Below are 27361 nucleotides of genomic sequence, written 5' to 3'. Positions count from 1 at the left end.
TGGGCAAGGATCCAGGAGACAGGTGGTTGGTTTCACGCGTCCAAGCAGCCTGTCCACATCCTCGGGGGTAACGGATTGAAATTGATTCCATGCAACTTGACCAGACAGAGCTCTAGCACTCTCCCACCCTGGCACTGCTCCCACGGTGGTGTCTAGCTCCTTCCGAATATGAGTGATTTTATCTGCAAAAAACTTTGCAAAATCGTTGCAGGAGATCTTGGGGTCTTTACAAGGCCCCGGTGGTAAAGGTGGTTCCGTTAAATTACGAACCACCTGAAAGAGTCTCCTGCTACTATTTTCTGCAGATGCAATAGAGGCGGTGAAGAAAGTCTTCTTCGCCGTCGCTATCGCCACTTGGTAGGCTCGACGTTGAGCTCTAACCTGTGTCCGGTCAGATTCGGAGTGAGTTTTTTGCCACCGACGCTCTAGCCGTCTCAGCGATGGTTTCATCGCCCTCAGCTCCCAGCTCAACTCACACAGGACCTTCACCGCCTTCACTGGTTCTGATTTAAAAGAGAGGTAGAGCTGGGTATCATCCGCATACTGATGAACACCCAGCCCAAACCTCCTGATGATCTCTCCCAGTGGCTGCATGTAAATGTTGAAAAGCATGGGGGAGAGGACAGAACCCTGAGGCACCCCACAAGTGAGAGCCCAGGGGTCTGAACACTCATCCCCCACCACCACTTTCTGAACACGGCCCAGGAGGAAGGAGCGGAACCACTGTATGACAGTGCCCCCAGCTCCCAGCCCCTCAAGATGGTCCAGAAGGATGTTATGGTCGATGGTATCAAACGCCGCTGAGAGATCCAGCAGAACTAGGAAACAGCTCTCACCTTTGTCCCTAGCCCGCCGGAGATCATCAACCAGTGCAACCAAGGCAGTTTCAGTCCCATGATGAGGCCTGAATCCCGACTGGAAGGGATCCAAATGGTCTGCTTCTTACAGGCGTGCCTGGAGTTGTTCAGCAACCACTCGCTCAATCACCTTGCCCAAGAATGGAAGATTTGAGACTGGGTGATAATTGGCCATCGTGGTGCATCTAAAGATGGTTTCCCAGACCCTCTTTCAGCGGGTCTGGGAAGGCTCCCTCACGGAGGGAAGCATTCACCACCCCACGAAGCCCATCGCCCAGTCCTTCCCAGCTAACTTTTATAAGCCAGGATGGGCAAGGATCCAGGAGACAGGTGGTTGGTTTCACTCGTCCAAGCAGCCTGTCCACTTCCTTGGAGGTAACAGATTGGAATTGATCCCACGCAACTTGACTAGACAGGACTCTAGCACTCTCCCGCCCTGGCCCTGCTCCCACAGTGGAGTCTACTTCTTCCCGAATCTGAGCGATTTTATCTGCAAAAAACTTTGCGAAATCATTGCAGGAGATCATGTGGCCCGTACTGGGCCCCGATCTCGCAGGTGGTTCCGCTAAATTGTGAACCACCTGAAAAAGTCTCCTGCTGCTGTTTTCTGCAGATGCAATAGAGGCGACGAAGAAAGTCTTCTTTGCCGTCGCTATCGCCACTTGGTAGGCTCGACGATGAGCTCTAACCTGGGTCAGGTCAAATTCGGAATGAGTTATCCGCCACCGACGCTCTAGCCGTCTCAACGATTGTTTCATTGCCCTCAGATCCATGGAAAACCACGGGGCTGTCCGGGCTCCATGCAATCGGAGAGGGCGCTTCAGAGCCAAACAGTCAATAGTCCTGGTTAACTCCACATTCCAGCGGGCCACCAGGGAATCGGCTGAAAGGCCATCAACATGGGATAAAGCATCCCCTACCCCTCTCTGGAAACCATTTGGATCCATTAAGTGGCGGGGGCGGACCATCCGAATCGGTCCCACCTCCCTGCAGAGGGGATGGGTCGCAGAGAAGTCCAGTTGCACCAGGAAGTGATCTGACCATGGCACTTCTTTCGTTTCGCTTTTACTTAGTGTCAGATCACCAACATCCATAGAGGTAAACACCAGGTCCAAGGCATGTCCGCGGCTATGGGTTGGGCCAGACGTATTCAGGGACAGCCCCATGGAGGCCATGCTTTCCACGAAGTCCCGAGCAGCCCCTTGTAAGGTTGTGTCAGCATGGATGTTAAAATCCCCTAGGACAACCAAGCTAGGTGTCTCCAGGAGAACATCCGCCACAACCTGAAGCAGCTCGGGCAGGGAATCCTTGGTGCAGCGGGGAGGTCAGTACACCAAAAGGAATCCTGTACTGCCCCTATTGCCCAACTTCCAGAACATGCACTCGGAAAACTGGGTCTTCCCAATAGGACACCTGGTGCAAACTAATGACTTCCTAAAAATCACTGCAACCCCCCCTCCCCGCCCACATGACCTGGGTTGCTGTGCGTAAGAGAAACCTGCTGGACAAGCAGCGGCAAGGACAGGCCCATCTGCTTCATCCAACCAAGTCTCTGTTACACATGCCAGGTCAAGTCCTCCATCCATGATCAAGTCATGGATGGCAGTGGTCTTATGAATCATTGACCTGGCATTGCACAGCAGCACCTTCAGGTCATGTGGGTATCCCTTGCTGATTCTAGTATCCATCCAGTCAGGACCAGACCCGGAGGCAGGGATAGTCCTCAGACAACGACTAAACCTGCCTCCTCTGTAATGACATGGTCTGGTCTTAGCGTAACTCCTCCTCCTACCCGTGATCACTGAGATTGGTTGTCTCAGTGCATCTCCCTCTGTGGACCATGCCCCAGCCATTTTGTTAGCTGGGACCTACTCCCCGGCAGCCCTAACCCCTACCCTTAAGAACAAAATAACACCTTAAAAAAAACAACCAATAAAACAATACAAACAAAAAACAGTAAAAATTACAAAAACATAAAATCAAACAAATTCCCAGGCCCAATAAACATCCATCCCACCCCCACCCACCCCACATACAAAAAATTCAAAAGAAAAAATTTAAAACATTTTAAAAGCACTCTGCACCCCTCCAGCAGTAACAGCAACTGTCCTAGTGAGGCCCGTCAGGCCCTGCCCTGGGCCAGGTGGTAAGTGGCAGGAAGGAGCAGGGCCCCCAGACACTCACACAGGAGAGTCCTCCTGGGCAGCAGAGTGCAGCAGTCCCTGTGAGGCTTCAGGCCCCGCCCTGAAGAAGTGGAAGAAGCATTTTCTGAAGGATGGACCGTTTAGTCTGCGATTTTTGTGCTTGGGGAACACCTGTTTTTGAAAAGCACTCTGCTGATCTAATGAGTGCAAGGTCAGAGTGATGCTAGTATCTCACTGTGCCTGAAGTCTCCAATGTGGCACCCTTGAACAGACTCTTTAGTACCTACCCAGCCCCCCTACAACCCTATTTTTTAATTAGTTGGGTTTTTGTTTTGCTTTTTGAAATTCTTTGGTCACAGGTGTCAGGTTTTTTTGTGGAAAGTGTGAGGCCTGTTTCATTTTGCTATGTTTTAGTTTTGAGCCGTTTAGATGTTTTGCGGTGGGGGCAGGGTTTGTACATCACCAGTTTTCTTCGGTGGAATGGGCATTTTGTGGTACCTATAGATTTATTAGTTTCCCAGATATGCCCCCAGACTCAATAAGGTTTTTTGTGGTGAGGGGCTGTGCTAGGCTATGATTTTAACACAGCTATGGAAACACATTGATCTAGAGCAGTGGTTCCCAACCTTTTTGAGAGACAAATCTAAATGTATTTGGCATGGTGACCCACTGATTATCACATGGATTTTGGACCTTAGACATTTGGCAGCTGTTGGTTTCGTTTATTTTAACTGCAAGTTTTTGTTTTTCTATAACCGTTACATGAGACATCCAAGCAAAAAATTACTTAATAGCATTTATGTGGGATTTGTTGAAATTTTTATAGTACGTTCAAAGCTATTCATAGTTTTGTTTGTGGGAATGTAAGGACACCAACCATCTGATTGCAGGATATTCAATCACAAGCTATAAAAATGTATTGCAGAAACATACAGATACACAAGCCGTGTCAAATGTAAAAAAAAATAAAAAATGAGTGGTTTTGACAGTTTTATTCACAACGAAGTCCATCTTGGCAAGTATCAGTGGGGTGGCTGAGCTTGCATTTTGCTGAAGAGTAGATCAATGTGGGGTTTGATGGTTGTCAGACATAGTCTCAGATCATTATTGATACATAGCCTGCTTCTGTATTTCGTCTTCACAGCAGTCATTGCTGAAAAGGCTGTCTCTCAAAGATATGTGCTATCAAATGGCAACAGCATGGAGATTGCTTCATCAGCAAGCTCAGGGTACTTAGCAACATGAAGCCAAAATTTAGCTAACCTCAATTTCCAGAAATTATCTTTGAGGGTCCCCACACATGACAGTTCAATGGGTTGTTATTTTGGAACAAAGGCAACTTCATGGCATCAGTTGCAAAATGGTTTTGCACGTGTTCAGACTTCTGTTTCTAAGCAAACTTACCCTTTAACAAACCCTAGCAGCAGATTCAATCACTGTTCACCACAAGGTGCTCATACAGGAAGGGTTTTTTTTTTTATTATTGTGCTTGTGCATAAGATGCAAGCTGTAACAGTCATACCACACAATTCCCAAGGCCATATAACACCCGTCCTGAAAGATCTTCATTGGCTCCCACTGGCTTCCAAGCACAATTCAGAGTGTTGGTGCTGACCTTTAAAGGCCTAAACAGCCTCGGTCCTGAATACCTGAAGGAGCATCTCTACCCCCATCGTCCAGCACAGACACTGAGGTCCAGCTCTGAGGGCCTTCTGACGGTTTCCTCACTGCAAGAAGTTAGGTTACAGGGAACCAGGCAGAGGGCCTTCTTGGTAGTGGCGCCTGCCCTGTGGAACGCCCTCTCAGCAGATGTCAAGGCAGTAAGCAACTATTTTACTTTCAAAAGACAACTGAAGGCGGCCCTGTTTAGGGAAGTTTTTAATGTTTGATGCTGTATTGTTTTTAATTTTCGGTTGGAAGCTGCCCAGAGTGGCTGGGGAAACCCAGCTAGATGGGTGGGGTATAAATAATAAAAAATTATTATTATTATTATTATTATTATTATTATTATTATTATTATTATTCCCTGTACAAGCACCTCACAATGAGCGGTCACTGGATCTGCTGCCAACCTGCAGAGAGTGGCTCCCAAGTGTTAAAATGTTGAGCCTTTCAGACAAAACATTGTAAGAGGTATTCATCAGGCCAGTTAAGGATTAAAAGTAAACATTATTTGGGGTTTATTATAAAGCCCACAAGCCACTTGCAGGTCATGACCAACAGGTTGAGAAACACTGATCCAGAGCCCTCACTTTTGTTCCATATTGGTCTTGTGCAGTGATCAGAAGCAGATCTATATTGGGGATGAGAATCCTTTAACCCTAGTCGTCAATGCCGAGAACCTAGGAGAGGGAGCCTATGAAGCTGAACTCTTTGTTACTGTCCCACCTCAAGCAGACTTCATTGGCATAGTTCGCAACAAGGAGGTAAGTCTAGTGAGTACGCTGTGAGCAGAATTTATTGCAACAAGTTTGTGTTTCAAACAATTGATGTGGGAAGCAGCAATATGAGTGGGCTGCTCACATGATCAGAAGATCTGTACATTACAAATGGGACATGGAATAAGACTGCTAGGGAAACAGGTCTGTGCAACTACAGTGAGCTTTAGACAAGACCATTCATTGAGCTTCAGGCTCCTAAGCATGGATTTGAACCTGGGTCTCCCACATCCCAAACCATAGTTCTTTCTACCATGTCATACACTCTCATCAAGCGCTAGTTCAGTGTAGCCCAAACTTTCACTTGGTGGGCAAGTGGCTTTCTTGCCTCTGCATCTCAGTTCCTTCATGATAAAAGGTAAAGGTACCCCTGCCCGTACAGGCCAGTCTTGACAGACTCTGGGGTTGTGCGCCCATCTCACTTAAGAGGCCAGGGGCCAGCGCTGTCCGGAGACACTTCCGGGTCACGTGGCCAGCGTGACATCGCTGCTCTGGCCAGAGCCAGAGCCAGAGCCAGAGCCGCACACGGAAACGCCGTTTACCTTCCCGCTGGTAAGCGGTCCCTATTTATCTACTTGCACCCGGAGGTGCTTTCGAACTGCTAGGTTGGCAGGCGCTGGGACCGAGCAGCGGGAGCGCACCCCGCCGCAGGGATTCGAACCACCGACCTTTCGATCGGCAAGTCCTAGGTGCTGAGGCTTTAACCCACAGCGCCACCTGCGTCCCTTCCTTCATGATAGGCCTCAGTAATTTCACATTATAAATATAATCATTTTCCTTCCTTCAAAATGTCTACTTAGCATTTAAAGTAAGGAAGCTGTTAGGCAAAGCTTAAAAGTGCCACCTTTTGTGGCTATTTTGCTTCATCCCTTTTAGTTGATCATATGGTCTGATGAACAGTGTGGACCTGCCAGCTGGAAGATAAAGCTGGATGATCCTCTCCTAAACTGGGAGAGAGGTGTCTTGTCTAGCAACAGGGAGCAGTCTGTGCAAAGCGAGCCAGGCTGCTAAGACAAAGCTATTTCTGTTGAGGCGCTTAGAGCCACACATTTGGTAATTAAATTAATTCAGGCTCATGCTCTTACACCTTGGGAAATGAACGGGGCGATCCCAAGGGACTGGGATAAGTGCCTTAGCTGTTGCTGTTTTGTCCCTAACGTGGCAATAATTAGGACTGTACAGCGCAATAAATGCACCAGAAAAATTCTGCCATGTCAAGATTCCCCTGCCATGATGCATTCAGGATTTACTTCGGAGTTGTTAGTAACTGACTGTATTGGTATCTTAAAGAAGATTTAGGAGCCCAAGTTCTAGGTGAAGTTTTAAAAAATAAATGTTTGGTAATACAGTCATACCTTGGAAGTCAAACGGAATCCGTTCCGGAAGTCCATTCGACTTCTAAAATGTTCGAAAACCAAAGCGTGTCTTCTCATTGGCTGCAGGAAGCTCCTGCAGCCAATTGGAAGCTGTGGAAGCCCCGTTGGATGTTCGGGTTCCAAAGAACGTTCGCAAACCGGAACACTCACTTCCAGGTTTGCGGCATTCAGGAACCAAAATGTTTGACTTGCAAGGCATTCAGGATCCAAGGTACGACTGTACTATTGCCTAACTAATGGAGCTGGCCTGCTAGAGTACTGATGAAATGTCGCTGCCTTAAACAAAGCAGCATTGCCCATTTGGAAGCCATTTTGGTGTTGTCAATACAGTTCCAAACTTGGACCTGGGTTCAATTCTCTCTTTAGTCATATGCACAATGGAACAAATCACTCTTTCCCTCTCTTACATCTAGATAAGTGTGTGCTTAGAGATTACAGCCTGATAATTGATTATTTCCTCTGGACTTGAAAAACACTAGTGATCTTTGCACCACACTTGCCAGCGGAGAGACAGGTTCTGAACCCTAAAATGTCATGTTTGATAGACCGCTCATAACCATTGGAAGTGCTAAAGAATTCAGTGCAGACAATAAATATCATTATATGTCAGAAGGAGAACGTGCTTAGAGAATGATAAGTATTGTGCTCTTCTCTGAAAACAGTCACCTTTGTTTCACTGCAGGATTTGGCAAGGCTTTCATGCGCATTTAAAACTGAGAATAAAACCCGGCTAGTTGTCTGTGACCTTGGGAATCCAATGAAAGCAGGAACAAAAGTAAGAATTAACAAAAACAAAGGAGAACCCTATGCCTACAGCAGCAGGGTTTGCTGGTTTGGGAGGCAGCCTCATACTGACTGCCTTTTGGTTAATTGGATGAGCCACACAACGGGTTAAACCAACCTCTTTCCAACTGTCACATGTTAAATCCTGTACATCTTCTTTTGTGTTCAAGCTTTCAGCCGGCCTCCATTTTAGTGTTCATCAGGAATCTGAGATGGACACCTTTGTGAAGTTTGATCTACAGATTCGTAGGTATGGGGCACTTAGCACTGTGTACTCACCTGTCTAATAACTGGGGCTGCTACTGAAACAGGGGGGGGGGACAGGCAGAAACGGAATTAAATTATAAATAATAGTAATATTATTGTCTGTAAGAATATTAAATTGCAACAATGTAATTATATGGTCATATACACACACTCACACACACATTTCCAATTTAATACCACCGACTTCCCTTTTTAGCCATTTTCTTAATTTATTTAAAAGCATGTATGCGTATCTCACATGTTTCAGAAATCTCCAAGCACCAATCAGTCTAAAAAGAAGCAATATATCATTAAAACATTTTGCCCGTTAATGTCATAAATGAAATCTTGTTTGAGGATCTTTGTGTACCTGTGGCCTTTTGCATTTAAAAGGCCGCTGCCTCTCTTCCAGAATCTATTGTTTTAAAAACCTGCAATCTAACATTAGTCAGGACTGCATTGCCAATATATTGCATTTAACCACAAAGACTGAGATACTCAGCATATTAGTCGACATACGCTGTAAAAGGAATGTATTGATTTGCGCATCTCCAAAATGGGATGTACAGAGTGAGTTGGAGAGAGAGAGAGAGAGAGAGTTAGTTTATATTGGATTGCATTCCTCTTTTAAATGGCTGTCTTAAGACCAATGAAACTTCTGGCCAGAGAGAGCCTGACACATTTTGTTACCTGAGGCAAAAAATTCCAGAGGTTGGCCCCTAAATTGACAGTTTGCTGCCCTTTAAATGCAGGGATGGGAAACCTTTGGCCCTCCTGATAATGTTGTACTCCCATCAGCCCCAAACAGCATCACCAGTGATTGGAGAAGATCAAAGTCGTAGCCCATGGGTAGGCAAACTAAGGCCCGGAGGCCAGATCCGGCTCAATCGCCTTCTCAATCTGGCCCGCAGACAGTCCCGGAAACAGCATGTTTTTACATGAGTAGAATGTGTCCTTTTATTTAAAATGCATCTCTAGGTTATTTGTGGGGCATGCCTGGTGTTCTTACATGAGTAGAATGTGTCCTTTTATTTAAAATGCATCTCTGGGTTATTTGTGGGGCATAGGAATTCGTTCATTTTTTTTTCCAAAATATAGTCTGGCCCACCACATGGTCTGAGGCACAGTGGACCGGCCCATGGCTGAAAAAGGTTGCTGACCCCTGTCGTAGCCCAACAATGTCTGGAAGGCCACTAGCTTCCCACCTCTGATTTAAAGGAGAAAGTTCTCAGAAAGCAGCCACTCTTCAGGCATTGCAGGAAAAGCAACTCACTTGAAATGGGCTACTGAACTAAACCGTGTGCTTTCAGCGCATGCCACTTGTAGGGTTAAACCTCCTTCCTTATACCTTCGACAGCAGCACATGACTTGACTCGCTGTGCCATTGCTTTGTTTCACAGCTCTAACATGTACAACAACCTAAGCCCCGTGACATCTTATCAGGTGGACCTGGCCATCTTAGCAGTTGTCGAAATCAGAGGGTGAGTGATGGCCTTGGTGCCATTGTAGCTAGTGCCTCATTTCCTTCATTTCACAGTTATGTGGCTTATGCTGCATGCTCACGGTGCCTGATGGTTATTGTGCGCTCCTTATGTAATTTTAGGGTTTCTTCTCCGGATCATCTTTTTCTCCCAATTCCTAATTGGCAACCCAAGGAGAATCCAGAAACGGAGGATGACATTGGACCTCTGGTTCAACACATCTATGAGGTAAATCTGTGCTCAAGGCTGTAACCAGAAGGCCATGCCTGCTAGAATCATGCCTTACCTCTTGCCAGAATGGTAAACTAATCAGATGGCCTTGTGGGCTGCAAACCTGCAGAGTGAGGTCCACCAGGCAGCTTAGTACTATATGCAGGGATGTCACACGTCATGGTGCGTTCATGCATTTATGGTACCGAGACCACCCTTCTACCCTCCTCTCTCCCCCAGAAACAGAACAGAAAGACTTAAGAGCATGCCTGAAAAATGTGTTACCTGCCAAGCCAAACACAACCCATGAGTTACTGTACTGTAGCCTGCCAGGTGCTTCACAACCTTTGGGCGGTATTTAACATAACAAATATGCATTACAAAAGCATTACACAAGGGCTTTTGGAGACCTGAGGAGTGGGGCGGGATTTTCCGTTCTAACATCTGTAGTGGCAGGTGGCCCAGTTCTGAACCAATGTCACACAGCTTTGAGATAGGTAAGAGCAAAGGGATTCGCTGTGGTCAACCTGATGTTGGCCCTTCAGATGCTATTGGGCTGCAGCTTCTATCATCCTCAGGAATGAGGGGAGTTGTAGTCTAACAACATCTGGATGGCCTTTAAAATAGCATAGGATTGCCTGGCTATGCCCACAGACAAGTTGTTTGGGCATATGCCACAATAGCCATAGCCATTGTACTGCAAGAGTGAAAATAGCATCGTTCTTCGTGGTCATTTGTTTCTCCTACCTCTCACTAGCTCAGAAACAATGGCCCGAGTGCTGTCAGCAAAGTGATGCTCAATCTTCAGTGGCCTTACAAGTATAACAACAACACCCTGTTGTATATTATGGAATATGAAATTGAAGGCCCCATGAACTGTACTTCCGATATGGAGATTAACCCGCTAAAAATTAAGGTAAGTTGAAAGCATCTTCAGATTTTCCGTGTACTGAGCAATCTATCTGTCTTGAATGTTTAAAGCAATACAAATCATTGTTAGTGGTTATAATGCTAAAGAATATTCAACTTGTCATCAAAAGGGGCAGCTGGGAATCCAGCGGTTGTTCGCTTGTATCTGCCCAATGCTTGGGCAAAGAGGTTCTTCTGTGCAAATGTTGAGCGAATTCGTTAGAGAAGAGAGGTACAGGGAGAAATGAAGTGACCTTGGGAGGGTGATGATGCAAACATACTCTCATCTCGTCTGCTCAGCAGCATAGACCTTCTCCACTAAAGATCTGGTTGAAGTCACCTCACTCCCAAACCAGCCCATCCCCTTGTGGGCTCACTTGACAACAGCAGTTCCCTGAATGTGGACAGGGCAAGTGACCATTTCAAAATGGCCGTGGGCTTTTTGGTATCTCGTTTATCGCTCTCGATTTCCAATGTATGCTGTTCACCCATCCACAAAATGTTTAGGAATGTGTCACCAATCCGTACTGATAATCAAACCCTTCTTGATGCTGTAGATGTCAACGCCTCACCAAGATGAAAAGAATGAAACAACAAATGGAGGAGATAGCCGCAGTCACAATGTCAACCGGAGGGACCTCAGCGCAGCTGAGGGAGATGTACAAACTTTGGTAACGTCTGTTTATTGGTTTGTTTGAGAAAAGTTTGAGAATCTTAGGTATGCTTCATGTGTCCCAAGGGATTGCTCCATAAAGCAAATTCTCATATAGATGCATAGCCCTGATTGACCATGACGGACAGATTGGTTAGGGAAACTCTGAGAAAAGAGGTGAGCAAGCTGGTGGGATGGTTGCCCAAACCTTTGGCAGCCTGCCTCTGTCTTTAGGTAAAGATGCCTAGGCCCTACTGCCTCACTCACGGGAGATCGAAACTGATCAGATGCTTTTTGATGAGTAGAGACCTGCTATATGGTACCTATGTAATGCAACACATCCTGATTAACACAAAACATGCAACATGGTGTATTTGAACATCTCTCAGTGTGGGGGCTGGAGAGGCTGATTAAATTACTGTCCAAAATACTGGAGAACCACTGCCACTCAACACAGATGGACAAATGATCTGACTGAGTATAAGGCAGTTCCTATCATTGAATCAAGATTTGATTTGGACTAGGGGAAGACTGTTATGGGCATGCATCATGACAGGGGAGTGTGTAAGAATGAGAGAGAATATGTTACATAGCTCCCTTTGGATATTTAGCAATGCAAGTTCCCCTTACCAGAGATACCTGTGAACTACGGATAATTTTGCCTTGATTATGATGATGATACTTTTATTATTTATACCCCAGCCACCCTGGATGGCTTATAGCATATATTAAAACATCAGGTGTATGTTTCTAGGTGTGCAGTGATGTTTCTAGGTGTATAGTGCCAGGTGTGTTGGCTCAGCACTATTTAAATCTGCAAATTACATGGGGTTTTTATCTAAATTCCCTTTCTGAAGGAGCCCAGTGAATTGAGCAGGGTTGCAGAATCCAAATCACTGCAGACACCACTCTGCAACTTTGCACCTCTTCTTTTGCAGGCACTGTTTTTGATTTGGTTGTAAATTGCACACCAGCTGAGGTTGCCACCAGGGGTTGCAATAAGTGATCAGCCAAGACTGTACCAGCTCTAGGATTCAAAGCACTGTAAGGTTGGAAGGGAACCGACTCTATGAAAGATTCCTGAGGGCCGTTTTACAGTGACCTTAGCATATATTGCTTGCTAGGTTACGTTTCTCAAATTCAAAACCTCTTAGAGCCTGAGTATTGCAATTCTAGTTCCCTGGGATGTTCCACTAGCAATGCCTCTGAGAAAAATCCTTATACGGAATGATTTATAACCACTAGAACAACTGATTCAGACTGAGCATGCTAAACTCATTTGGAGTTCTCAGAATAAGTGGGTGTAACTCATTTAAATGTATGTAAATACTTTGCATGGTATGAATAATCGTACACATGACTTAGATAACCCAGAGCCACAAAATCCTAACATGGGACACACACAAATGGTGCACATCTACATCCTTTGCCACTGGCATATTCCCCCATCCCCTCTGCATTTGGGTGACAGCAATGGCAATTTGAAATGCAACATGCATGCCTGCAGCTGCTGCTGCAATGTTTTCCCCATGATCAGGAGGAAGAGGTTACAGCATTACATCAGCCACTGCAGGGTAGTAAATATTGGATTTTAATGGCCCTAGCGAGAGATTATTTAATGCTGCATGTTTATTGCACTTCAGATGCCTGTGATATACGAGGTGCAAACCTCTACAACTGATTTGCCAGCTTGACAAATAACTCATTGTTCCAAGCCTTTCCAGGAATGGAAAAGTCAAGGACAATGGGATTCTCAAAATCATGTTCTGATGACTTACCTTTGTGCCTTGTGGTTTCACAGTTCAAGGGTGCTGCCTCCTGTGTCCAAAGGTGCTTTATTATTGTAGGTATGATGAAAAGGAAAGCACACCCAAAAAAGGCACCCTTGTTCTTCTTCACCTTAATTTTGCTTAGAACTGTATGCGCATGAAATCACAGAGCATAGGTGTGTTCATGAAAAATGGGCATTTTAAAAAATTGCATTCTGAATTTCCATGGTGTCACTTGACAAAAAATAATTCCACCCTGTACTGATGGAGCTACCATATTTTTCGCTCTATAAGACGCACCAGACCACAAGACGCACCTAGTTTTTGGAGGAGGAAAACAAGAAAAAAAATATTCTGAATCTCAGAAGCCAGAACAGCAAGAGGGATCACTGCGCAGTGAAAGCAGCAATCCCTCTTGCTGTTCTGGCTTCTGGGATAGCTGCGCAGCCTGCATTCACTCCATAAGACGCACACACATTTCCCCTTACTTTTTAGGAGGGAAAAAGTGAGTCTTATATAGCAAAAAATACGGTATTTCTGTTTCTTCTCTCTGTTCACATCTGTCCACATCTCATCTCAAGTGCCCTCATTCATGCAACATCCATCTCTCCCCACCCACAGCAATAGATAAGACCTGGAAACATGGATAGAGGAGGTGCAAGCAACACATGAGATTTCTTTTTTCTTTTTTAATATAATTTTTATTGGATTTTGCACAAATTTTACAACATGACAACTCCAAAACAACATAACAAATCTTTGGCTATCACAGCCTAAGACTTCCTTCAACCACTTCCAATGGTTCTCTAAATTCCTTTCTGATTTTGCATTTTGTTACTATGCTTATTGCTAAAAGTCCAATCTTACATCAGCGATCTTAGTCCTTTTCACAATAATTTATATAGTCCTCCTTACAAAACTTCTTGTAACCCTGCAAGCAATGTTGGGTAATTACAACTGTCTTTCAGATACAACATAAATTTATTCCAGTCCTTTAGGAAAGTCTGGTCCTGCTGATTTCGAATTTTCCCTGTTAGTCTCTCCAGCTCAGCATAGTCCATCAATTTCGTTTGCCATTCTTCTTTTGCTGGCATTTCCTCTTGCTTCCATTGTTGAGCTAATAATATTCTTGCTGGAAGAAATCTCATTGAATAGAATAAGAACAAGAACAAGAACACATGAGATTTCTTCTTGCTGTTTCTTTGAAGCATCCAGGGTAGCTTTGACAGTCTGTTCTCTAGCTGAAGAAACTGGAGCAGAAAAGGGAATGAGATAACAGGCAGAAATGTCATTTCATGCCAGTCTACTTACATGAAATAAACATCTTCAGGGGAAAACAAGTTGCTGTTAGTTCCCAGACATTTTGGTGAATTCTATCGTGGAAATGTATGTAGGTAAATTTAGCCAGGGAGATCTACCTAAAAATGGTTCAGGAGCATATGCTTTTAATTCACACTTTACTCCCTTTACCCAAACTTCAACATTTGGTATGAATATCACACAAGTCACCAGCAGTGTAATTCAAAGTCACACTGCAGTGGTATCCACCAAACATGTTAGGTCACCATTGTAGTAATAACAGCATTACAAGCAGCTCTCAGGAGGTGGATCCAACACATAAGAAATAAATCAAGAAGTAAATGGAAGCATGGATAGCTCTGTGGTACCAGTTTCCTTTGAACATAACATCTGAAAACTCATGTACAGCTCTTCCTCTCCTATTGTTTTAACCTTAGGGCTGCGGAACTGCAGAATGTTTAAAGATATTCTGCCAAGTGGGTCGCCTAGAGAGGGAGAAGACGGCAATTCTGTATTTAAAATCTCGCCTTTGGACTCAGACTTTCATGAACGTAAGCATCCATTGCTGTTTCTACGACATCTGCCTGCCCCTGAATAATATGGGTTCTAATTTGACATTTTCTTTCTTATCATTCCCATCACAGAAAGAAAACCAGAACCACTCCTATTCTCTCAAATCATCCGCTTCCTTCAGCGTTATCGAGTTCCCTTACAAGAATCTTTCCTTTCCCGAAGATGTCCACAATTCTACAATAGTAAGCTATCTGATATTCAAAATTAGTGTGACCCAGGGCAACACAATTAAGCTGAAAAGAGTTGTCAAAATGAAACACGCATCTGATCTGCTTCCAATGTTTTTACTGTGCTATATTAAATTGTGGATTGTTGGGCTCATTCAGTTTTATCGCATGCTGCTGAAGCTTTTAATTAAATTTTAGCCTTCAATTAAAAGCCTTCACACTGCTGCTCCAGAATGGGCTCACATCTGGCGCTGGCATACAGAATAGCATTGGTGCAGAACTCGGAGCCAGCCCATTGCATTGCAATCGACTAATCACACAATTGCAGACCCAATCCTATGCATGTTTACCTAGGACATATATGTTCTATCGAGGCTTAATTCCATGTAAATGTGCACAAGATTGCAGCCCTGAACTTCAGCAGAGTTATCACCATCAAAGCCAGCAATATTAAGCTAGACAGCATGGAGGCTTCGGTGGTGTTTAATTGGCCCTAATAACCTTCCCCAAATGGAAGGACTACAATCGTACCTCGGTTTTTGAACAGCTTAGTTCTCGATCATTTTGGCTCCCGAATGCCACAAACCCAGAAGTGACTGTTCTGGTTTGCGAACTATTTTTGGAAGCCAAACGTCCGATGGGGCTTTGTGGCTTCTGATTGGCTGCAGGAGCTTCCTGCAGCCAATCAGAAGCCACGCTTTAGTTTCCAAACATTTTGGAAGTTGAACGGACTTCCAGAATGGATTGCATTCGACTTCCAAGGTACAACTGTACTTCTGTTCATGGAAGACTTTTGCTCCGGTAGCGGGGAGGCGATTCGGAGATTCCTCCAAACCTCCACAGCAGATTTTCAGAGGGTGCAAGGGGCTGCAGGGCAAAGGAGGGTACTGATTAAGCTTGCCTCTCCCACTTCTGCCATCAAGTATCCTGTGAGTGAATACCACTCAAGCATATTCCCATCAGTGGGAGCAAACTCAAAATCCAAGCCAGTGAAGCTATGCGATCATCTTCCGACCAGAAGCTACCTTTATCTTACGAGCAATTCGGCAAGCAGTGCCAGATTCTGCTCCTACCAAATCACAGCATACACACAAACAAAGGCCAGGAAAACCTTGCTCCTTCCCTTTTGTTGAACAGTGTTTGTTTCTGCCCACTGGTGTGCCACATGCAAGTGAATCATGAAGAATTTCCAAAGCATATCTCTCCAACGCTCTACATTGTTTCTCTATAAAATATGTTGTCATCTCCTCCTCTTTAGGTTACCACGAATATCCTGTGGGGTATTCAGCCAGCACCCATGACCGTGCAAGTCTGGGTAATCATACTAGCCGTCTTAGCAGGATTATTACTTCTGGCACTTCTAGTCTTTATAATGTACAGGGTAAGTGGTGTCTTTAATGAATCATAGAATGGTAGAGTTGGAAGGGGCCCTGTGGATCATCTAGTCCAACCCCCTGAAATGCAGGAATATGCAGCTGTCCCATATGGGGATCGAACCTGCAACCTTGGCCTTATCAGCACCACGCTCTAACCAGCTGAGCTATCCTGGCTCATTTTATTGTACTATGGTACTTTTCAGAGTGCACTCCTATGCTCGTCTGTGATTAGCTCCCATTGAACTTGGTGGAGCTTATTTCTGAGTAGGTTCAACCTAGGGGGAAGAAGCCTCTAAATCAGTGGTTCTCAACCTTGGGTCCCCAGATGTTTTTGGCCTACAACTCCCATGATCCCTAGCTCACAGGACCAGTGGTCAGGGATGATGGGAGTTGTAGGCCAAAAACATCTGGGGACCCAAGGTTGAGAAAGGCTGCTCTAAATCATGGGTGGGGAACTGGATCCAGTCAGTGGGCCAGATCCTTACCTCTGCCACAAAGAAACTTTGAAAGATGGGTGGGGCTGACCACCTGTCAATCCCCCAAGATGACCTCTCCAGAGGGGATCACTGGGCACAAATCCACTGATGGGTACTGGCAGTACACCCGCAAAGGAGATCAGCTGATGGGCACAAAGAATGTGCCCTTTTTGTTTGCAGACAGGTCTGGTTTCAGTTAAAATGGACCTATTTCCTCTGCCAGCCTGTTGATTGGCTGCATTAGAAAGTTCTCAGTGGGGCACTTTGTAGTGCAGCACATCCCAGCAACATCGGTATATGCCCTACACTTCATGTCAGGTGCGGGGCAAGAGGCTGTGGATTGGGGAAGCTGTCTAACTGGGACCTCTGCCAAGCCTAAAGATGGCCAAAGGTTCCCCTGTTCCTCTAAACTGACTTACCTTTTGTGTTCCATATAAATATTTGGAAATCAAAGCCAGAAATCCAGTAGCCAAAGACAGAAATCAGATGTGTAATCTTCTGGGGCATTCAGCATGGTTGTAGAGGTGCACGTGCCCAATCACATGAAAGCACAAAACAGGTAGAAGAACAGGGAGTTTGTCCATTTAGCTGCAGCTTCAGATAAACACAAGGAAAAGAACCGAAGGAAACATGTTGTACAGCCTTTGAGATTTCTGTAGCGGTCGGCTGTGAGAGCTCTGGTTCTAGTTGATTCAAATGGACCCTCCCCAGCCCTTTTACAGGTTTGCTTACTCAGAGTATTAGTTATACCAGTTTTCAGACCAACCTCACAGAACAGGAGCTTGCACGGGAAATATTTAAATGTTTTAAAATAGTAACAATGACTTGGCTGCTTAAGATATGCGTCCAGATGTTTAAAGATCTGTTAATGCAGAAGGCCCGGCTGAGTTCTGCTGGTGACAAGAGGTTCAGCAGTAAATAGATTTTTAAAGCGCTGTTGATGTGCTGGGTCAACTAGGCTATGTATGTGAATGTTGTGCGTGTAACAACAGTAGCGTGGCATATGGAAGTCCCATGCACGTACAGTGGTACCTCAGGTGACATACACTTCAGGTTACAGACTCTGCTAACCCAGAAATAGTGCTTCAGGTTAAGAACTTTGCTTCAGGATAAGAACAGAAATCGTGCTCCGGCGGTGCAGTGGCAGCAGGAGGCCCCATTAGCTAAAGTGGTGCTTCAGGTTAAGAACAGTTTCAGGTTAAAAACGGACCTCCAGAACAAATTAAGTATTTAACCTGAGGTACCACTGTATGCAGATTCTGTGCGCATGGTAAAATGTTTTTGAAATTGGGGGCTGCATTTGTCTACCTGTTGTGGGGATGCCCTAACTATTTTGATACCCCCATGAGTGAGGCCCAGAGGTGTTTATGGGCAGAGATAATTCCCGTGTCACTCCCAATGTGCATTGTATTTCCTTCCTTTCTCTCTACAACACAGGTGGGTTTCTTCAAGCGTGTGCGGCCACCTCAGGAAGAACAAGAAAGGGAACAGCTGCAGCCGCATGAAAATGGAGAAGGGACATCAGAGGCCTAAGCAGTGTTTTAGCTGTGTCATTTACCAAAAGGTTCAGAATGGTCAACACCTTCCTTTTTTAAAAAAATGTGTATTTTTTCTGCCTTGAGGGACAGACTGTCTAGAATTGCACTGCAGGTGTCTTCTGGCATTTACAGTAGTCAGAGGTTAACAATATGTTAGCCTCCCTCCTATTTAATCCTGTTCACATACATGACTAATACATGTGCACTGATGAGCATATTTTTAGTGCCACAGCCTTGTTTATCCGGCTTTGGAAGGCTAAAGACATAAAATGTATTGATTGGTACAACTTGAACTGCTAGCAAGAGTTTGAAGACCTGCAACTACTACATCCGTTTAATGAACTGTGTGTACACTAATTGAAGACTGTCTGGGCTGGACCATTCCACGGTACTCACCAATCCTCAGAAGTACTTAACTTGCCACTACATTTTCAAACCAGAAACATCTAAATTGACAAAACGTACAATGTTCTGCTCCAGTTATATGATTTTCAGTGAGTTCGCCATAGAAGACAACTGTACGGTACCCATTTCAGGAATTGCTGTCCACTTCGTAGATGCAAAAGATTTACTTTGGTTTCCTAATATTTATGAGATATCATCAGCCTTTTTCTAGACACTAATATACCCATACTCTGGGAAATGATTGATTTGTGCACCAGACTTCTGATAACTTTTCTAGCCTTTCATAATTTTTCCGCACTTCAGAAAATCCAAAGCCTATACAAGGAAATGGAAATTCTTCAATCACAATATATTACAAAAAATAATTAAGAGTATCTGCTTGACCTTACTATGCATAATTTTACTTCTGCTTTCAAAATGCAAGTTTTGAAACAAAACGGAATTATTTCTAGCAAAACTAGCCTGTTGGAGGATGAGCAAGAAGAGGAAATAGAGGGAGTGAAGCAAATGGTGCTTAGATGAATTGGAATTGTAACCTCTTACAAGCCCACTAGAAGCCTTCAACAAATGTGTCTCACAATTTCCAGCTCTTACCTGCAGCCTAAGGCAGAAAACTGAAGAGTTCAGAAGGCCACATCCCGCTCTAGATCTTAGCTTTGCTCTGGGTCTTTACAGATCAAACCCTTAGACATGTAAAGAAGGAATCCTGTTTGTACCAGTAAGTTGACAGGCGGTGATAGCAGACATGCTGTGCTGAGCATGTCCCAGTGAAGATACTAAGTGGCAATGTCATGCTGTCTCAAGTGGGACCCCCTCATAGTTGCATTTGCCAGGAAGTTAAAAAAAAAAATCGTCATAGAGGAAAGCAGTGAAGTAATGAAGGGAAAGCATTTTATTCTGAACAGCTCGCAGGATGCATGTTGTTAAGCAGGAAAGAGCCTTAAAGGGCAGTTCCAGTGAATGGGTTTTCAGAGGATGTCGACTGTACCTTCACTCTTTCTGGGATCATTGCCAGGATTTGATCTATGGAAGGAAGCTGAAACCCCATTGGAGATAGTTAGCCAAGTATTAAAGAGCTCTCATGGAGAACTTTCCTGGAGAAGAGTGACCACTGAGGCGATAATACAGAAGGAGGCAAATGTGAAGCTGAATTGTAAGGTTTGGTCTTAGGTGCTTCTACCTTTTCCTAAAATGGGGTATTGTAAGTACATTTAACAGGAAGGATATGTCTAGTTGCAGAAATAAAAAATGTGGACTATGAGAGCAACTGTGTGCCATGTAGATGAACTACCAAAATTGGGAAATGAGGTCGATTTATCAAAGCGATGTGGTTCTGAATTGCTGATTTATTTTTAACATCATCTCTATTTTCTGTGAGAGGAAAAATACAAAGGTACTTAAGTTTTAGTGTTTATCTCGGGCCTAGTGCACCACGTGCATGCACATCATTTGATTTTGGGGGGGATATTGATTACTGTACTCGATGACTGTTAGCTGAATGTGTGAACTTAGGAGCAACTGGAAAAACAGAGCTCTATCTATGCCATGGTGCCAGATCTGATGGCCCTTTCATACAGGCAGGTTATCAAGTGATGAGCATGCAGGTGTGAACTAGGCTTAAGAAAATAAAGAGAAGACAATTGCTTCTATGGGGCTTAAAGTAGCACTTTCCATACAAATGCCACACTGAAAGAGGTGATTTTTTGATAAGCATGAACTGCAACTGCAAAACACAACTGATTGTATCAGTTTACTGAGTTATTGGATAGTTTTGCTTTGCCACATACACAGTGTGTTCTTCCATAAGGGCCAATGACGCTGCAACACTTTGTAAATAGTACTCTAGTTTATCCAAATCTCTTTTTTCTTGGATATCCCCTCCTAGACCATTCAGATGAATGAATTTGTACTGTATGTAAATATTTTTAAAGGAACGAATGTCACAGAAGTAGGCAAAATGAAATATATTAAGCATTTTATACTTAATAATTTTTTGATGAAGAATATATATTTTGTACACAGCAAAAGCCTATGCATCAAAATGTACAAAAAATGCTACCCCCCCAAACCAAAACCAAATGGTTATGTCCTGTCACTTCAGTCTGCTTAACTGGAAGTAAATATGGTTAAGATAAGAGATAAATATTTTTTTTCTGGCCTTGTGGTTCTATTGGTCTGTATCTAGACATAGCTGTTACTGAAAGTATCCTTCTTAACAGTACAATCCTATGCATTCAGAAGTAAGTCCCATTCTGTTCAATGGGGCTTACTGTCAGGTAAGTGTGCACAGAATTGCAACCCAGAATGAGTAATCAATCAAGTTCATTGTTGAATAGACACATCTTGGTGTCCTGTATTACAAAAAGCATAAATTTCCGAGTGGTATATCGTTTAGCAATCTGCCAATTTGTATTATTAACTAGAAATTTGAATTTCTTTTCTCTGCCGCTTTTACATACTCAGTGAACAACTCAGTCCTATGCTCCCACAGCTAACAGCTGCAACCCAGTGGTGTTGGGAGTTTTGGCATCTTTAAATTTAAATATCTGAAAACAAGATTTAGGAAACTGCCAAGTGCATTAATTAAAGACATAAAGGTAGCACTGGGTTTTTCAGTTCTGTGTGGTGTTAGGGGTGTGTGATAGAGGTTTCATAATTTGAGAGGCATTATGTTGCAACATCAGTGCTTTTTTGCCAAAGTATACCTCATATAGTAAAGGTAAAGGACTCCTGACAGTTAAGTCCGGTCGTGAATGACTCTGGGGTTGCAGTGCTCATCTCGCTTTACTGTCCGAGGGAGCTGACGTTTCTCCACAGACAGTTTTTCTGGGTCATGTGGCCAGCATGACTAAGCCGCTTCTGGCAAACCAGAGCAGCGCACGGAAATGCCATTTACCTTTCCGCCGGAGTGGTACCTATTTATCTTCTTGCACTTTGACGTGCTTTCGAACTGCTAGGTTGGCAGGAGCTCGGACCGAGCAATGTGAGCTCACCCCATTGCAGGGATTCGAACCGCCAGCCTTCCGATCAGCAAGCCCTAGGTTCAGTGGTTTAGACCACAGCGCCACCTGCGTCCCATCACTAATATAGGACTCCCTAATAATCAAATGAACTATGTATAGGCAACCGCCTTTTAAAAAAATACAAAGTGGTATTATATAGTATGATCTTTCCTTCAAAGTTATTATACACAACATTAGAACAAACCATAGAATCATAGAATTGTAGAGCTGGAAGGGACCACAAGTGCTATCTAGTCCAGCCTCCTGCAATGCGGGAATCTTTTGCCCAACATGGGGCTTGAACCCATGACCCAGAGATTATGAGTCTCATGCTCTTATCAACAGAGCTGTGTGATCTCTTCATAAAAATCCCTTCCAGAAACCAACCACCCATTCTTCATAAGACACTGTCATTCTATTGCAGATAGAGCTGCTATCTATCTGTCCATAATGCATTTATGCTTTAATATGGGTGCACCACTACTTCATTTTCCTGGCATATTCTGAGAGGTACTGAGTTGATTGAATTATTTAACGGAATGTAATGTTATTATAACTGAATCAATGGGCTGGGAATGGGGCCTGATGTTTTTCTGAGTTCGCTGCTCTTTTTTAAAATATATATATATATATATATATCAAATGCAATTCATCTATTATAACCAGTTTTAATTAATTCCTTGCCAAATTATCAACATATACAAGCCTCACTAAGGAAAAACCAGATGCTGTAATTCTGTCGGGGCATTCTCTCCCTGTTGCGCATATCTCTAGTCACTTAAAATTCATTCACATTTGCAGGTTTGTTACATGTCACAGGACACCCAATTTTATTTATTTATTTTAAATGAGTTTAAGGTCATACGGAAACCTCTATCTGTCCTGCTTGACCTGTGATGGCTATTTCAAAGGCAGTATCAAGTGATTTTATGTTATGAATGTTGTGTGTGTGAAGTTGAAGTGGAATATCCATGTGCAAATATAATACACTCAACGAGCATGCATGAACTTAACCCAGTATGTATGAACTGCTTCAGTTGAAAATATTTGCAGAGGTGGTGGTGGTGGGGGAGCCAAAACACTTTCTGGGCAGAAAACTCCACTTTCCGTTTCATACACTATATCTCTTATAGTTATGCAAGTCATCACTGATGTTGAACATGCATTTATATACTCATTCCACTTAGGGTTTTTCTTTTACTTGCATAAAGAATTCCAGGGACCTAGAGAGGAAGTACTTGAGTGCATCTTATGGGCTCTCTGAAGACTTTATATTGGTGCAAACACTTCAGATTGAAAGTCAGTCTCTTCCATTTGTCTTTTCCCTGTGTCTCCTTGCTACAGAATTAGTACCAAAGCCAAACCCAGGACAAGCATAAAATGTGGCAGCTCACACACATGTTGACCTGAGATGAATGTAGCATATATTGTCTCCCAGAGGTCAGCAGGGCAGAGAGCAAATATACTAAACTGGCCTTGCAGGTTTAAGTAGGTTTACTCATAGCTAACCCCCACTGCTTTTAGTAGAACCTGTGCACTAATAATACTGCTTAGGTGTGCAACCACAGTGACTATGTAACTGCTCTAGCTAGTATTATGATCACCCACAGGATTAATCAGAAGTAAGCTCCATTGCTTTCAGCAGAACGTATTCACTAGTAAGAATACTTAGGTTTGCAGCCTCCTTGTCTGTATAATTGCTCTAGAAATGTGATTGCCCACATTGGGCGACACACCGCGTAGGTTAGCAAAGTTTGCTAGTTGCAAACTTACTTAGTTTTTTATAACTTCTGCAAGTAAAATAATGATTGTACTGTTACTGAGCTGATAGTACACTGCAACTATTGTGTCAAACATTTATTCCTCTACAGATACTGACCTTACAATAATGTTCCATGTCAATTCAACATAAATTAACCCACCATTAAAAACAGTAACACACATTTTACTTAACACTAATAGTAACCAGTGAGAGACTACGACCTGAACCCAAATATCCATTCATTTAAGGGTGCTTAATTTGTTTCTTTAGACAGTCCTTCATGCTGCACAGCTGAGTTTTCAAACTCGGGGATTAACTAGACATTATAAGAACAGCATTGCCAGAGCTTCCTTGCAATGTCTGAAGACACACATGGTATTATATTATTGTACTGTGCTCTGCTTTGCCCCAGCTGGCCAACAATGAATTAGGTGAGGCACAACACAGTGCAATTATGTCACATCACTGTACTGTGTTTCTATTTATACCACAGGTGGGGCACCTATAGTGCTCCAGATGTTGTTGGACTACAGCTCCCATTGTCCATGACCATTAGCTATGCTGGAGCTATGTTGCTTGGAGACCCACAACATCTGGAGGGCCCTGGATTCTCCATCTTTGGCCTAGACATTACAGGGAACTGGGGGTAGGAGACAGGGAGTTGTCTGTAACATCTGGCCAATATGACAAAGGAGAGGCAAAAGTAATTTATGATCTCTCATGGGGTGGAGGGTTGTTAAAAGTAAAACATCTCAATGGGGTGAGCATAAGACTTTCAGCAGGTCTAAGATAAATCTTCGGATTCCAGCCTAAGTTTGTGGTCTTGATGTTTAGAATGTGTATTTTATTTCACCATTTCCTAATTTTTATATATATATATGTAGTGATTTATTGTTTGTGAAACACGTGCACCGTTTTCTAAACAAACCAATGATTGGCAGTGTAACTACCACATAACTGAGACCTTTTCTTAATTATATCATAAATGCACTTTGCTAATATGAATTTCTGGTTACGATGTGCCCTCTTGTCTCAGGACGCTGCAGTGCTATTCAGCCCATCAGTCTGTTTATCTAAACATCTCACACAAACATTACTTTTCAGATGTCTCACAACCCACTTTAATTTACTATGTGTGATTCCATAGGATATAGGCTGAAATAATATATGTTATGCCATATACCTGCACCTGTTACTCCAATTTCACTGTCATTCCTTCCCCCAAAGAATCCTGGGAATTGTAGGTGCTGTTGTAGATGCATCCTAAAATATTTTCTGTGTATTTATTTGGTGGAAGTCTTCAATGCACTTTAGACTTTCTCTTAGAAATAAGAGTATATGTTTCCCTAAAAAAATAACAATACATTGAAACATCAGATGTGTAACTGGGTTTGACTGTGCATGAACAGGATGGTCACACTGTTAATGCTCAGGAATTTTTAAAAAATGCATTTGGAAAAGCAATAAATAAAATCCACCAGCACTTACACTTTAAGCCTTATAAAAGTTCTGTGAATTAATAGTATTTTAAATGCTGAAAACAAATAAAACAAATCATTGTTGTCACTCACAGCAGCTGTAAAGATAGCCTATAGGAGATACATTAGCTGTATTACTACATTGCCCATCCCTTAATCCACAAATCCACTGAAGTTAAAACACTTGGAAAAGAAAGTCAGATATATTTTTAAATTGTTCGCATAAATCAATGGAATAAATCTTTAATGTAAATAGTAGGATAACTAATGTTTCTTTGTTCATTGATGAATAAAATACTTATTTCACTCTGTCCTTTGGATTTATTTGCAAAACACAAATATCAGGATATGTACGACTTCACATTCGCAAAATTGCTTTGCATTTTCTCCTGATATAAAACTAGCTGGGACTGCCCAAGACTAATGCATTACAATAAAGTAGCAAAAGCTAGTCAGACTGGTGCATGGGTGTTAGTTAAGTGGTTAGGGAAAAGAATGCTATTATGATGCAGGCCTATAGACACTGAACATTACAACAGACCATCTCTAATAAGGCATGCAAAGAAAACATTATGTAAGAATATGAAGTTGCAGGGAATTGGATGAAGTAAGCTTACCAACACTTTGGTTGGTAGGATCCGTATTTGGGGGGCAGTGGCAAACCAGGCAATGACCCCTAAGGCCCCACAAGGGGTCCCAAGATCTTGTACAAAATCCAGGCTGACCTCTTTATAGTCAGTCTCAGTCTGCTTTGTTATTATCTTAGCAGCATTGCAGGCAAGTTAGTCCCTTCCTTCAAAAGCACAGCCCTCCCTTCCACTGTGAACCAAGCCCATCTGCATCAGTGCCCCTTTTTTCCCTGCACATGCCCAGTTGCCCCAGTTTGCTCAGGACATTAGGAGTCAGCAGCCTTTTGATTTTAGTAAGAGGAAAGGAGACAAGATTCACAATTTCACAGGTGTTGTTTCACTATGAAATCCTTCAGCTTTTTCTGCTGGAAGGTAACTCAGTTGTTTAACCAAATATCTGCTAGGGCAAGGAAAAAGTTGAAGCCATTCTTTCTCAGTGAAAACTTCCTTGGCCAAAGAAGACTTAAAATCAGAACTGTAGAGTTGGAAGGGACCACAAGAGTAATCTAGTCCAACCCTGAGATTAAGCCTCATGCTCTGCTGACTGAGCCATATTCCAATCCTATAGTGTACACCCTTGCCTAAGACTGAATCCTACCGAATACAGTAGTGCTTACTGAGCATCACATCATTTCACCTATCTTCTGATTGGTTTATGGAGCAGTGCAGAAGGGATCGTGGTGGCAGGATTTCTCTCCTGCACTGGCTATATTTACTATTACAAATGCAGTAGCAAACTTTATTAGGTTGGGAAACAGGGTCAGCTTAGCTCACTGATTGTCAGGATAATGCCAATGTGCAAATCTCTAGGCTGTGCGCACACATTTTCATTTTACCCCTCCAAATCCTATTGTCCTAAAACTGTTATGTTATATCTTCCTTTTCTATCTGCTTCAGGCTTAAAATAACACTGCTTTCTTTGAGGGAGAATTTTGCTGCCTCCTTAAAGCTGCATTTTGAGAAGCTCTGAGAATTAGATTGGGTGGGGACACATTAAAGGTAAAGGTAAAGGTACCCCTGCCCGTACGGGCCAGTCTTGCCAGACTCTGGGGTTGTGCGCCCATCTCACTTAAGAGGCCAGGGGCCATCACTGTCCGGAGACACTTCCGGGTCACGTGGCCAGCGTGACATCGCTGCTCTGGCCAGAGCCAGAGCCAGAGCCGCACACGGAAATGCCGTTTACCTTCCCGCTGGTAAGCGGTCCCTATTTATCTACTTGCACCCGGAGGTGCTTTCGAACTGCTAGGTTGGCAGGCGCTGGGACCGAGCAGCGGGAGCGCACCCCGCCGCAGGGATTCGAACCGCCGACCTTTCGATCGGCAAGCCCTAGGCGCTGAGGCTTTAACCCACAGCGCCACCTGCGTCCCATGGGGACACATTACTGTACTCAAAATACTTCAGCAAATGCCTGGGTGATAGGGCCATTAGTGGCTAACAGCCAGATGGTTTAAAGGACTCGGCCTTATGCCCAGAGCATCCTAAACCTCTAAGTGTGAAACAAAAAGGATTGAACAACCTAAGTGCTTATGCCATCAGTCCATCCTTGTCAAGTAGATTCTGGTACAGACCTACTAAACACTCTGATATTGACCACTGTCTTGCTCGATTGGCGTTAGGTGTGTTGCTGTCCATTGTCACAGCTCCCTACAATACTAGGGATACTGACGTAACATTCCCTCAGAATTGTTTGGGATGATCATGCTTTTTAGCAGACAATTGCACTCCCTCAGCAGTGCTTCCAGTCTGTTGTATGGCAGGCCCATATTTGCTTGTTATTTGTGAATTTTATTA

General features: G+C 43.6%; 1 protein-coding gene across 1 annotated transcript in view; it reads left to right on the top strand.

The window, feature by feature from the left end:
• Window positions 1-25252, top strand: part of ITGAV (integrin subunit alpha V) — a 73700-nt gene extending 48448 nt beyond the window's left edge. The window contains exons 20-30 of the mRNA XM_079977000.1: window positions 5280-5427; window positions 7498-7590; window positions 7769-7848; window positions 9245-9325; window positions 9448-9553; window positions 10293-10451; window positions 11002-11115; window positions 14602-14715; window positions 14809-14919; window positions 16163-16285; window positions 18194-25252. Of these exons, the coding sequence (XP_079833126.1) occupies window positions 5280-5427; window positions 7498-7590; window positions 7769-7848; window positions 9245-9325; window positions 9448-9553; window positions 10293-10451; window positions 11002-11115; window positions 14602-14715; window positions 14809-14919; window positions 16163-16285; window positions 18194-18289 (1225 nt within the window). The 3' untranslated portion in view covers window positions 18290-25252. The remainder of the gene's footprint in view (window positions 1-5279; window positions 5428-7497; window positions 7591-7768; window positions 7849-9244; window positions 9326-9447; window positions 9554-10292; window positions 10452-11001; window positions 11116-14601; window positions 14716-14808; window positions 14920-16162; window positions 16286-18193) is intronic.
• The last annotated feature ends 2109 nt before the right edge of the window (window positions 25253-27361 follow it).

Source organism: Podarcis cretensis, assembly GCF_951804945.1.
Source record: "Podarcis cretensis genome assembly, chromosome: 1".
NCBI lineage: Eukaryota > Metazoa > Chordata > Lepidosauria > Squamata > Lacertidae > Podarcis > Podarcis cretensis.
This window is presented reverse-complemented; position numbering and strand designations above follow the sequence as displayed.